Source organism: Myotis davidii, unplaced genomic scaffold, assembly GCF_000327345.1.
Source record: "Myotis davidii unplaced genomic scaffold, ASM32734v1 scaffold807, whole genome shotgun sequence".
NCBI lineage: Eukaryota > Metazoa > Chordata > Mammalia > Chiroptera > Vespertilionidae > Myotis > Myotis davidii.
Window position 1 is genome coordinate 1,139,010 of NW_006298272.1, and position 12,651 is coordinate 1,151,660.

Below are 12,651 nucleotides of genomic sequence, written 5' to 3' on the forward strand. Positions count from 1 at the left end.
CTCCCCCAGTCCCCACCGCCCTGCACCCCACCCGCATATCTCTTCCAGTCCTCAACGCCCTGCACCCCCACCCGCATGTCTCCCTCAGTCCCCGCCACAGTCTCTGGCGCTAGAGAGTGTGCTTGTCTTGCAGAGAGTGGTCAATGTGAAGAAAACTGTCCCCAGATATATCTGGGTTCAAACAAGCAAGCTTTGCACTTGGGGCTGCGTTTATCTACGATTCTTTAGAGATGACACTGTAGGTACTATCTAGACCGTCTATGGAGAGAAATATTTCCAAAGAAACAAGAATAGTAGCATAAATACCGTTGGATGAGGACTATTTTAGCAACTGAATAAAGTGAAGTCTTTGCAAATAAAAACAGCCCCAAATTACCTATAATTACAGCGCGAACGACAAATGAGGTTTATCCACTCATCTTGACAGTGTTGGCCATTAGGTTTGATTATAAGAATTTAGACGAAACTGAATTGCCTTTCATTCAAAACAGCCTCAGGAATACTGCAAACAGTTCAGAAAAGCCTCCCTCTGCCCAAAACGCCAGCATTTGCCGTGAATTTGCTCCAGGCCGGGCACGTCCCGCGCCATCTCAGCGAAGGGGCACGAGGTGTCATCACGCAGTGGGGTCTCCTGGCTCACCGACGAGCGCACACGGGCTCCACCCTCACGCGGGTGAAGGCAGCCAATACACAGATTCAGGTCCTGCCCGTCGGGTGCCCACAGGCACCGCGCATCCCAGACTGCCGGCAGGAATGGCAGCCAGTTTTAATGTAGCTGCAATAAAGTCGATATCCGAACGGCACTTTGCTTTTATGGTGGAAAAAATAAGGCCATCTGCTCACCTGGCCAGCTCAGGGGAGGCCTGCGTGGCGGCCGTGCAGATTCAGACCGTCAGTGACCACGCGGGATAGTCTGAAATTAAACATTTAACGAAAAGCAGTGATGGTGGGTCATTATGTCCTAGGCCAGCATCTTCCCTGACAAAGATCAACAAGGATCTTTATGGAGCCTAGTCTTTCTGCATCTAAGATAACACACCTGTGGGCTGTCAGGTAACTTGTAACTTCCCTTTTTCGGGCCCCTCAGCGTGCAACCAATGGCACCATGGGGACCCCAGACTGCCTCCTTGTGATGTTACCATGTTCACTGTTGACTAACTGCCCTGCACCCACCTCAGAAGCTCGTGTCCATCATTTCACTTTTACCCAATCCCAGAGCTTTCCCGCTTTGCTTTCTCCCACCCCCCAATCCATCACCAATGGAGTTCCTGTCACCCATGTACGGCTCCTCCTTCGATGGTAATTTATAAAAACAAGGTAAAAAACCGCCATTCTCCAGAGCATTACCCTTATCCGTTGAGATTCTGCTTCTTGGTAATTGCTGACAGTTTGGCTCAAATAAACTCACAAAATTCTTTACAGGTTTGAATGTTTTTGTTGTGGTTGCTGTTTTTTTACCTTAACACTTTCTTCATGCGTTCTTTCTCCTTATAATTCCAACAATAATTTTTATTCCGATGGAGTCAACTCCCAGGTGGAGTGTGGAGTGCACCTCTTCTCTAAGTGTGGCCCACAGATCCCTGGTGGGGCGTGGGGCCTTCTCGGAGGGTGTGGCATTTTGATAACAATACTAAGAGGCCCGTGCTTTCTTCCATGTGTTATGGCACAGAAGCAAGGGTGAGCGAAACTGACAGCAACCTCACACCTGCCCAGGTGCTAGGGACCAAGCACTAGAAAGTTTTCTGATAAATACATTCAAACCTTGTTTCCCCAAGGTCTCCGTTTCCAACAATTCAGTTCTCAATTAAGTTGTTCTCAGAAAACAATGTCCCGGTTGTCGACCCAAATTTCAGTTTTCCACCAGACAGACAACCCTTTCATGCTGAAACTTCAGTGGGCAAAAAGCATCCCTCAGGCCACGAACAAAGGAGGGAGTGCTCTTGTTGCTGGGAAATCCAGGATTAGCACAATTTTAAGTCATAAAGGGGCCACCAAGGCTGCTACTGCTGCGAAGGGTATGAGGGAACAGTGGTCACAAGCCAGAGAAGAGGCAGGGAAGCCGTGGCTGCTTTGGGTGAAGGGAAAGCAGGGAGCGGGCGGCAGCATTCGGAGGCAGCGACGTGGAAAGAAACGACGATGCTGCACGAGGGCCTGGTGCTGAAAGAGATTATTTAAGGCGAGTGGGGGCGGTTCGATACATTTAAGAAAAGAAGCGCTTATTTATAGATTAAACAGCACATGAGACACGTACTATATATAAGGTTAAAACGGCATCGTTTTGGAGTCTGGGAAAGATTAACTCAATTTACATTATTTCTAATCAGGAAAAAACGATTCCATTTTCGGATAAATGGTTTGTTGAACAGCCTTCCGGAACGAATTAAGTTCGCAAACTGAGGTCCCCCTGTATAGCCATGCTAATAAATGCGACGCTGTTGCTATTATATTCTGAAATACGCGAACATTTGAGAGAATGGCCCGTGCGTGGTGGTACAAGACCATGCGTGGATAAAGCCTTGATTCAATGTGGAAGCTGGAGGAGCACACTTTAATGTTCATTGTGGTGATTTAACTCCACGTTGCAGGTAACATTTAAGTGGGTATCATTTGTCAATTTTTATGGTAGTTTAAATATGAATAAGCATAACTGTTTGAAAGGCTATTAAAATATTCATTCCTTTTTCAGCAGTACATGAGGGCAGAAAGTTTTTAAAAATATTTTAACCCTCCCAAAAATGCAGTTTAACAGATTGAGTGCAAGAGCAGATATTAGTGTCTGCATATAGCATGGCCACACTAACAATATCAAAAGGAAGCTGGAGTGGTATGCTCAGACAAGGCAGAGCTGATGTCAGAGCAATGGATGCTATCAAGAGTAAAGACAGGCACTTTGCCGTACTGAAGACGTGAATTTCTTGAAAAGACATAATTTCAAACAAGCATGTACCTAATAAAACAGCTTCAAAATCCACGGAGCAGAAACAGGTAACTATGGTTAGAGCCAGAGAAATCCACAATTCCAGCAGGAGATCCGTGCAGCTCTCTCAGTGACAGAGTGAGTGGCAAGATGCCCACGAGGGTCTTAACGACCTGAAGAACTCCATCACCCACTCGCTCTAATAGGCGTTCTGTACAATTCTCCACCCAAATGTGACTCAATGTGAGTTCTCTTCCAGGTACGCGACGTGTTTGCCAAGATAAAGCATTTCTAGGCCAGACAATAATGATCAATAAATTCAAAAGAAGTGAAGTAATGTAAAGTGTTCTCTCTGAGCACCAAGATCCTTGGAAAATCCCTAGATATTTGGAAACTTTTAAGTAACCCACGGATCAGAGACGTGGTCCCGGGAAACGAGAAAGTGCTGTGCGCGGCAAGAACAGGGAAATGTGACTCTATGGGATGCGGTTAAAGCAGTTCTTAGAATACGGCTCCTATCACTGAATATCCCCGTTAGAGGTCAAAAGGCCTTAAACCACAGCTTGGATTGTAGGGATGGAGAACAGGAAGGGCACATGGATCACACAGGAATCAGAAGCAAGTGCATAATGAGCGACTAGAGCAGAAATCGACGGGATACAAGGCGAGCAAGGCCAACAGGAAAAGATCAGGGACACTGAGTGTGTGTGTGTGTGTGTGTGTGTGTGTGTGTGTGTGTGTTGGACATGTATACATATGTGCGTCTGGATATAGATGTATGTATATAAACTGAGGGTATCATTCTTTCCTAAATAATCCTGTAATTTTTAGGTGACAAGTGATATGTAACAAAATCTGTAAGGTGATATATAGCTTCCTAAAGACTAATAAAAAAAGTTATTTTAATATTTCTATGAGGAAAAAGAACAATATTTTCATGTATCTAATTAGGTTCACACTTTAAAAAAGTGAATCATATTTAACATTAACTAAATAGTACCACATTTGTGTGCTAGTCTTCTCCTGAAAACCAAGTTGAGAAGATCAACACATTCACATTCTCTAGGGCGATGGGTCCGGTAAAAGAGGAAACAGAAACCACCAACATCAGGAATGGGAACTGTGACATCATTAATAATGTAAAGGATGAGAAGGGAATGATATGAATAATTTTATGCCATTACATTTGACAACTTAGATGAAGTGAAAAAACTCCTTGAAATATGAACTCTCAAGCTCACTCATGTACAGATACATAACCCAAGTAGGCCTGTCTGAAGGAATGAAGTTTAATTTGTAATTTAAAAACTTTCCCATAAGAAAATATCAATTCCAGATGGCTGCCCTGATGAATTTCCCAGAATTAAATGTGTATATATATATGTATTACCAGTTACATACAAACTCTCCCAGCTATTCAAGAAGAGAGAATCTTTCTCAGTTAATTTTTTGAGACCAGTACTACTCTGACAGCAAAACTAGATTAAGTCATTACAAGAAAAGTGTACAGGCCGGTATCTTTTTTGAACATATGCAAACAATCTAAAAAAATACCAAATAAGAACCAACAGTTTATAAAAAACACACACATCAAGACCAAATGAATTTCACCCCAATGTGCAGAGTCAGGAAAATCTATGTAATTCATATCAACAAACCAAATAAACCAAAAGATCATGTCACTTGATGTAGAAAAGCTTTTGACAAAATGTTATACCTGCTTCAGATTAAAAACTTCCCATAACCTAAACACGAAGGGTTCTTCCTCAACCTGATGAAAGGAACCAATAAAAATTGTGACGCTAAAATCGCTCGGGAAGATGAAAACCGGAATGCGCCCGCCTACCTAGGATCAGGAAGACGGCCAGAACACCGCTACCTCTATTCGCCTGGTGACACAGGCTCCACCCAGTGTCTTCGGGCAACAAAGGAAGTAAAAGGCATTCCGGTTGGACAGACAAGATTAAAACGCCTTGAACTGCACTTGAAAGTATCCCCTGGGCAGCGAGTCCGATGAGATACTCGTCCCCCTTCCTCCGCTATTTCCTCTCGGTTGTTAGCTCCCTTCATAGGCTAACTCGCTGCGCGCCTTTTCTGTTTCTCTCTCAAAAACCAGTGAGATAATAGGAAAGAAAAATGAGTTTCTGGCTCCCCTGCAGTGTCTGATTGCGAAGCTTTTTCCTAATATGTGTTCCTATCTTGAGTCATTTTGAAAAGGTTTAAATTTCTTTTAAAAAAATATGTTTTTATTGATTTCAGAGAGGAAGGGAGAGGGAGAGAGAGATAGAAGTATCAATGAGAGAAAATCACTGATCAGCTGCCTCCTGCACGCCCCCTACTGGGGATCCAGCCAGAAACCCAGGCATGTGCCCTGATCGGGAATGGAACCGTGACTTCCTGGTTCACTGAACCACACTGGCCAGGGAGGTTTAAGTTTCTTGGAATAAATGAAAAGATGCAAATATCCTAGCCAACAGCACTGCTCCCAGGACCACAGTCATAATGCGCTGACCGGAAAGCAGTCTCCAGGTCATCGTGACCCTCATACAATGAATGATAACATTTTCCAAATGAGGCGCACAGCAGGCCACTTCCACACATTAACACGAAAGCTTATTTAATGAAATAATTGGGAAGCGGCAGTTAAATTTTCTCTCCATCTATTTCTTTTTTTACACATTAGCCCAAATGCATTAGACTATGAGAAGAAATTAAAACGGGGGAAAAACCTAGAGATGCATTTTGATTATATACATTTTGAGTTAATTTTTCATATTTGTTCATACAGTGAAAGGTGGCAACTCTAGCGCACCTGGAATTTTCAGCACAGACGTAGAGTTCTACTAATAACATAGCTGCCTAATAATGGAGAAGCTGTATCTTTAAATCGAAAGGAAAAGAAAAAGATTAGCAACGGCAAGCTCACATTTCATGCATTAGAAAATAACGTTCTTTTCAAGTCATGCCTTTGTCTCCCACCTGAAGTCAGCTCCTGCCCGTCGCCCGAATTCCGGAACCCCCGGGTCTGGGCACATGTCGGAGACGAGGGCTTCACCTCCCTGACTCACTGGAATAGAAGAGAGAGAAACAATATTATGATTGTGTGCGGCTACTGGGGAAATGCCCAGAGAATACCCTTATAGTAGGCAGATTTGGTTCTTAAGTTATGACTTAAAATGCTATTTCTTTAAGGATCAAGACAGTTGAGCTGCAATAAAATGAACGATTATTCTTATCCTCATCCCATGAGAGGGTCCCGTTTTATTGGTTTGAGCTCCTCTGGACTGAAGGGCTCTATTATTTGCTCATTACGGTTGGCTCTGTGGCCGGCTCCAGTGACAAGGAAAGAGAGCTGCCCGGGTAGATGTCTAAGTTTATCAGAAGGAAGACTTCGCTCGCTCCCCAGGGAGGAAATAATGATGCTCATTATCGATGAAGCGCTAGACGACAGATATTTAAATAAAATGGCCTGTTACACTTGAGCCATCAAACACGCTCGTCACTGAACTTCAGGGAGCTTCGGTTTTCTTGCACAGATGGGCGGATTCACCTCCTGACTGGCCCGTGGAGTGTCTGTCCCCCGGGGGGGTGCTGTCCAGTCACAGGACAGTGTCTTAAGGACTCGATTGCTTATTAGACCGAGTGGCTGCCGCTCCAACACTCACCCCGCCCCCCCTATTTAACGTGTCCCCTCCAAGCTAGGACAGAGGAGAAGCCATAGGGTCTCTATTAGCTCAGAGGCCTCTTCCCAGAGGCCCTCCTACAGCCTCCGCTCAAGCCTCAGAGAACGGAAGTGAGCCACAAGCCAACAGATGAGCAAGCTGCTGGCAAGAAAGACAGAACTGCCTTTTCTCCATTTCATTTCAAAGCAATTCCACAAGCTGCGGTCAGAGTAGGAACCTCCATGCCCTCATTCCATGGTGGAAACATCAAATAGACAACCACAGGCAAAGGCACGCTGTAGGTGCTCTGCACACCATGCAGAGACCCAGCACAACCCAGCACACGCCCGTGAGGAAACCCACAGTCACCTGGTCCACGGGAGAGTATGCCGTGGACTTCTCACGAGGCCCGCCTCACACCTTCCTTGGCATGTGGCAGGGCGGGCGGGAGGAAGGAGCCTAGTCCTGGTTTTCTTGCTGGAGGCAGAGGAGCTGAGAGGACCTGTCTGCCATGTGCTGACCCGCTGCGGGCTGCTTGGGGGACTGGTGTCTGTCTTGCCTGGCTGGGAGCTCAGATGGGCAATGGGAGTAGACGCCACGGAATGAACGGAGGAGCCGCCTGCACGCCAAAGGTGCACCGTGACGGCCGCCGTGTGGACCATTGGGCAGGAAATCGCAGGCGGCAGAATTCAACAGGATGCCCAAGGCCCCGAGAAGAAGCTGGGGCGGGCTGTTGGGTATTAAGATCTTTTAAAGTGACTGAGGGAGGGGGTCAGGGGAGCACACACACAGACGACCGGACACACGCCCAGGGGAGACCCGAGAAGATCGGAAGTCTTTGTTTCCGGCTGGTTCCCAGGCCCAGGGACCCAGGAGTTCGTACAAGTCCTCCGTACCACCTGCAAGGCCTGGGAGAGGCAGCTTTGTCTCTCAGAGGCCCAGGGTATGAAACAGAGCACGAGGCCTACCCGGAGAGAAGAAAGCAGGGTCCCGGCAGAGGAAAAGCAATGTCCAGAAATACCCCCGCGGAAACGCGCATCGGGCTGCCTGCAAAGGTGTCCACTGTGCACTGGAGTGCAGAACGGCCGGACTGCTATAAACTTGAGGAGAAGTATAGACATACGAATCCAAGGAGCTCCACAAACTCCACGTAGGAAAACTCAGAGACCCACAGCGAGACACACATCAAAGACGAAGACAGGGGGTCCTGCAGCAGAACGAGGAAAGGGACTCCTCACACGTAGGGATGCCCGTGACACCGTCAGCGGGTTCCTCAGCCAGAACCGTGCAGATGAGAAGGCAGTGAGGCAAGGTCTGGAACTGCTCAGAGGAAAACATCAGCTGAGGATTCTGCGTCTAGCAAAATGGTCCTTCCGAAATGAGAGGAACATTAGAGCTACTAGACACGCAGAAGTTGAGTGAGGTCATGACTGTGTCACCGACACCCTAAGAAATGCTAAACGGCACCGATAACCAACGCAAAGCCACACGGGAACACAGCGCTCTCCGGTAAAAGTAAACGCAGGGAAATACTTTTAAAGACCCGCTATTCTGTCAACGTGACTTGCAGCCCCACATTTGTATTTCCTGCAGAACGTAAAGACAAATGCACAAAAATAATCATAAATCTATGTTAGTAAGCACATGCTAGAGAGGCAATTTGTGGAGACAATAGTATAAAATAGTTGGGAAAGCTGTAAAAAAGCAGTTTTCTGTAAGTGTAGTCTCCATGGCAACCACAAAGAAAACCTACAGAACACACACAGAAGGAAATGGGAAAGAGAAGATTGTAATAAACTGAACACAAAGGGGGATAGTAATGGTGGAAACGAGGAACAGAAAGCTACAAGACACACAGAAAACATAAAATGGTCAATGTGAGTGCTTTCTGAGCTGTAATTTCTTTGAATGTAAATGGAAGCTACTCTAATTGTACCCCTTCGAAGTTCCTATGTTTAGCGCTGGTGGGTGGTGCAGTGTTTTAGAGCGTCTGCCCAAGACGCCAAGGTTGCAGGTTCGATCTCTGGTCAGAGGACATACACGAAGCAACCAATGAATGCAGAAATAAGTGGGGAAGCAAAATCTCTCTCTCTCTCTCTCTCTCTCTCTCTCTCTCTCTCTCTCTCTCCCTCTCTCTCTCCCACACACACAATAAAATATTACAAACATGTTGGGGCCTTAACTCCCAGTCCCACAGAATCCGGCTGCTTTGGAGAGGGTCTTTGAAGAAGTGGTTCCACAGGAACGGGGTCATTAGAAGGGGCCCTACTCCAACACGCCTGGTGTCCTGCTAGGGAGAGGAGGTGAGGACGCAGACACGCGCAGGTGGGAGGCCAGGCGAGGCCGCGGGGGAAGACGGCACCTGTCAGCCCAGGAGAGGGCCTCGGGAGAACCAGCCCCGCCCCACCTTGCTCCTGGACGTCCAGCCTCCAGAGCCGAGAGGAAATGAATGTCTCCTGCTCATCGCCCAGGCTGTGGCCGTGCGATGGCAGCATCCGCAGACTGACCCTCCCTCCCCCCGCCCGCCAATGTAAAGACACGGCCTGGCAGAGTGGGCTAAGAAAAGAACATAATGACATGAACTACCTGCTGGCCACAGACACTCACTTCAGACCTACAGACACACAGAGGTGGAGAGGGGAGAGGAGCTGACGTCACGGAGCCCGAAGGTAGGACGGTGGCGCGGGAGCCGGGGGAGGAAGGCAGAATGACTGGTCACATGTCAGAGAGGCTCCGTCCGGGACGATGAACACATTCTGGGGATGATGGTGGAGCCGGGTCCCCAGGACGTGAACGCACTTGATCCTGCAGAACTGTGTGCGTCACGTGGGGGGAAGGCAACTTTCCTGTTCGTGCATCTCACCGTGTGTGTGTGCGTGTGTGTGTGTGTGTGTGTGTGTATCACTTGATAGAGTACCTGGCATATAGTGTGTGAGAGAGAGAGAGAGAGAGAGAGAGAGAGAGAGAGAGAGAGAAATCCAACAAGGCATGGACATGTAAGCTACCAGGAACTCCACTTGATCCATCTGACCGTTCCACTCGGTTTTCCTCCACCCCTGGGTTTAGTCCACCGCGTCACCCAGTCCGTAGGCAGGGTCTACTAATGGCTCTCAAGTTCACCTAACGCAGTGGTTCTCAACCTTCCTAATGCCGCGACCCTTTAATGCAGTTTCTCATGTTGTGGTGACCCCCAACCATAACATTATTTTCGTTGCTACTTCATAACTGTAATGTTGCTGCTGTTTTGAGTCGTCATGTAAATATCTGATATGCAGGATCTATTTTCATTGTTACAAATTGAACATCATTAAAGCATAGTGATTAATCACAAAGACAATATGTAACTATATGTGTGTTTTCCAATGGTTTTAGGCGACCCCTGTGAAAGGGTCGTTCGACCCCCAAAGGGGCCGCGACCCACAGGTTGAGAACTCCTGCCCTGACGAGATTTGAGTTGTAATTGTTTATGGCCCTATGCAGAACGCTGCATCCACCTGCTTTCCCCCCTGCCGGGAGCCGGTCCATCCTTGCTGTTTCAAGGGACCTGGCATATATGGCATACTGTTCATATTATGTTTGCTCACCTTCTTGGCACTATGTGTTTTAACCAAGGTCACCTCTCCGAGAAAGGTTGTTTCCCCAGGTAGGGACTTTCCCCTGAAGTTAGGGAGGGAATAAAACCTCTTAACTAAGTGCCAGGCGGGTAATTAATCACTTTAACTACGAACAATCATGCTTAAGCTACATAATCTTTGCTCCCTGGAATGGAGATAAGAAACGCCCTAACCTTTGGAATAGAGATTGATAGGATTGAGATCCTAGACAGAACTTGGCTGGAGAACTGGCTACAGAACCTGGCTGGAGACCCTGACAAGAGAACCCGGCTATGATGATCACCTGAAGGCTGCCTCCGTGTCATTCCTTCTTCGCCAACTCCGTCCACACCTTTGGGGACCCCTGGACCTGCTGGGGCTGGACCCCAGCAGCCCCATCATTCGCTCCGTGTCGCCTACATTCCCCAGCGAAACGGTTCCCTGTGGGAAGTGAAGACGGCTTCACCGAGGAGCACGGGCCTGGCTGTTCACCCAGAGCCGGGCTCCTGGTGCCATTTCCCAAGCCCCACACAGGTCCATGGCACAGAAAGGCTCCCAGGCTTACAGCCCCCTCGCCCCTTCTGTCTTTGAAGCGGGAACAGCAGTGAAGAGAAGTGGGGGACACGGGGGGTCCCCTCCAAGTCAGATGAGAGCATTCCCCACCTTCACAGCTAATGTCCAGGTGCTCGTTCATGAGAGAAAGGGCGGGTGGAGGGTCTGAGGGCCCGAACACGGGACAGGCCGGGCGGCTCCCGGAGGGCAGGGGAGAGCAGAAAAGGGACGGGGATGCCATGGGAGGGAAGGACAGATAAAACAGACACACACAACAGTGGGGGGGGGGGCTCCCAGAGTGCAGGCGGGGAGGTAGCATGAGAACGAGGACATCTTTTCTACCAAAGCCGTGGTTCAGGTGTTAACCCACTGCCCTTTCATACCCTCACTGTGTCTCAGATCCACCCAGGCCCCCCGGTGAGGGCACAGGCGTGGCTCCCCGGCCTCCGCAGCCGTGACAGGTGCAGGAGTGAACAGCAGCGTTCCTGTAGGGACAGGGCATGGCTCTGCACCTCTCCAGGCAGGCACGGGGACAGCCCCCACCCTGCTGCACCCCCTCCTCGGGTCAGACAGTCCCCGAGTAGAAACCATGCCCAGTCCCTAGGGACACCGCATGGGGCAGTGGCTCCTGGAGGGGCAGGGGGAGGGAGAGAAGGACGGCCGTCCTCTGTGCTGCCCGCCATGCTGCCGGCGCGCTGCGTACCCCCCTCCCCCCCCCAGTGCAGAAGCGAATGCCCTGTCCCTCCGCTTCCCAGCGTCTGTTTCCTTCCCCAGAGATCGGTTAAGAGCGTTTCTCAGGGCGGGAGAGGGAAGGGGGTACGTGGTGACGGAAGAGCCTTGACGTGGGCAGCGAACACACAGCCCCAGCACACAGCTGGCCTGTCACAGGGCCGCACACCCGGAACCTATGCAATTCTGTTAACCGATGTCACCCCAATACAGTCAGAGAAGTTTTTTTAAAAGTCTGTCTGAGGTTCTGAAACAGAGACAGGCTTTCCGGGGGCCGAGCGTGTGCCATGAACACGAGCTCCATCACCCCGACTCCTGCGTCAGGGAGCACGAATGTCCCTGAAAACCGGAGCTTCAGGGTCGGAAAGAGTCGGGCTCAGCTGGCCTTGAGCTGAGCAGGGTCCCAGCACCTCCGAGAAACGCGGCCAAGAGGAGCAGGGACGGTGTGAAATCATCTCGGCTCTAATTTGGTTCAATCTTACATTTTCAAGTCTCAGGAGGCATGTGACATAGATTAATAAATGCATTAAACTCTAGTCATAACCTCTGAGATACAACTCAAAACCGGAACCCTTCCACGGGCAGGCTCATTACCCACCCTTAACGACATGAACCGAGAGGCACGATCATGCCAGGGTGCACAGGCACACAGAGGCTGGAAAAGGCCTGGGAATTTGATTTAAACCCATACACGGCCTGGCCGGCGTGGCTCAGTGATTGAGCATCAACCTAGGAACCAGGAGGGCACAGTTCGATTCCCGGTCAGGGCCCAGGCCCGGGTTGCAGGCTCCATCCCCCCTGTGGGGTGTGCGGGGCAGCGGCCCCTGATTCTCATCATTGATGTTTTTTTCTCTCCCTTCCTCTGAAATGAATACAATTGATGGGAACACTCCCCTCCCCGTGTCTTCCTGGCGGAGGGAAAGCAGGTGGTTCTCGGGGGGCTGTGAGGTGAGCAGTGGCCTGCGGAGCGGCGGCCCAATCGCCCGGCAGCAAACGCTCAGAGGGGAGCACGCGCTGCAGTGTCTTCAAATCACCCTGAGACGTGTCCTCGCTCCTCAGACCAAATGGAAAATAAGAATTCGCAGGGACATCAGCACCAAGGACCTTGGGAGAGGTGACAGCTCACGGTTTGTACACGAGCCCAAGCCCGTCCTCCATGGGTCCCACCCACCCACCCCTCGTCCTGAGCTGGCCCGGG

At 49.4% G+C, this 12,651-nt stretch overlaps 1 protein-coding gene across 1 annotated transcript in view; it reads right to left on the reverse strand.

Annotated features, from left to right (window-relative positions):
- CSMD1 (CUB and Sushi multiple domains 1) overlaps positions 1–12,651 on the reverse strand; it is a 710,708-nt gene that overhangs the window by 290,133 nt on the left and 407,924 nt on the right. The window contains exon 8 of the mRNA XM_015570591.1: positions 5,897–5,984. Coding sequence (XP_015426077.1) covers positions 5,897–5,984 — 88 coding nt within the window. The remainder of the gene's footprint in view (positions 1–5,896; positions 5,985–12,651) is intronic.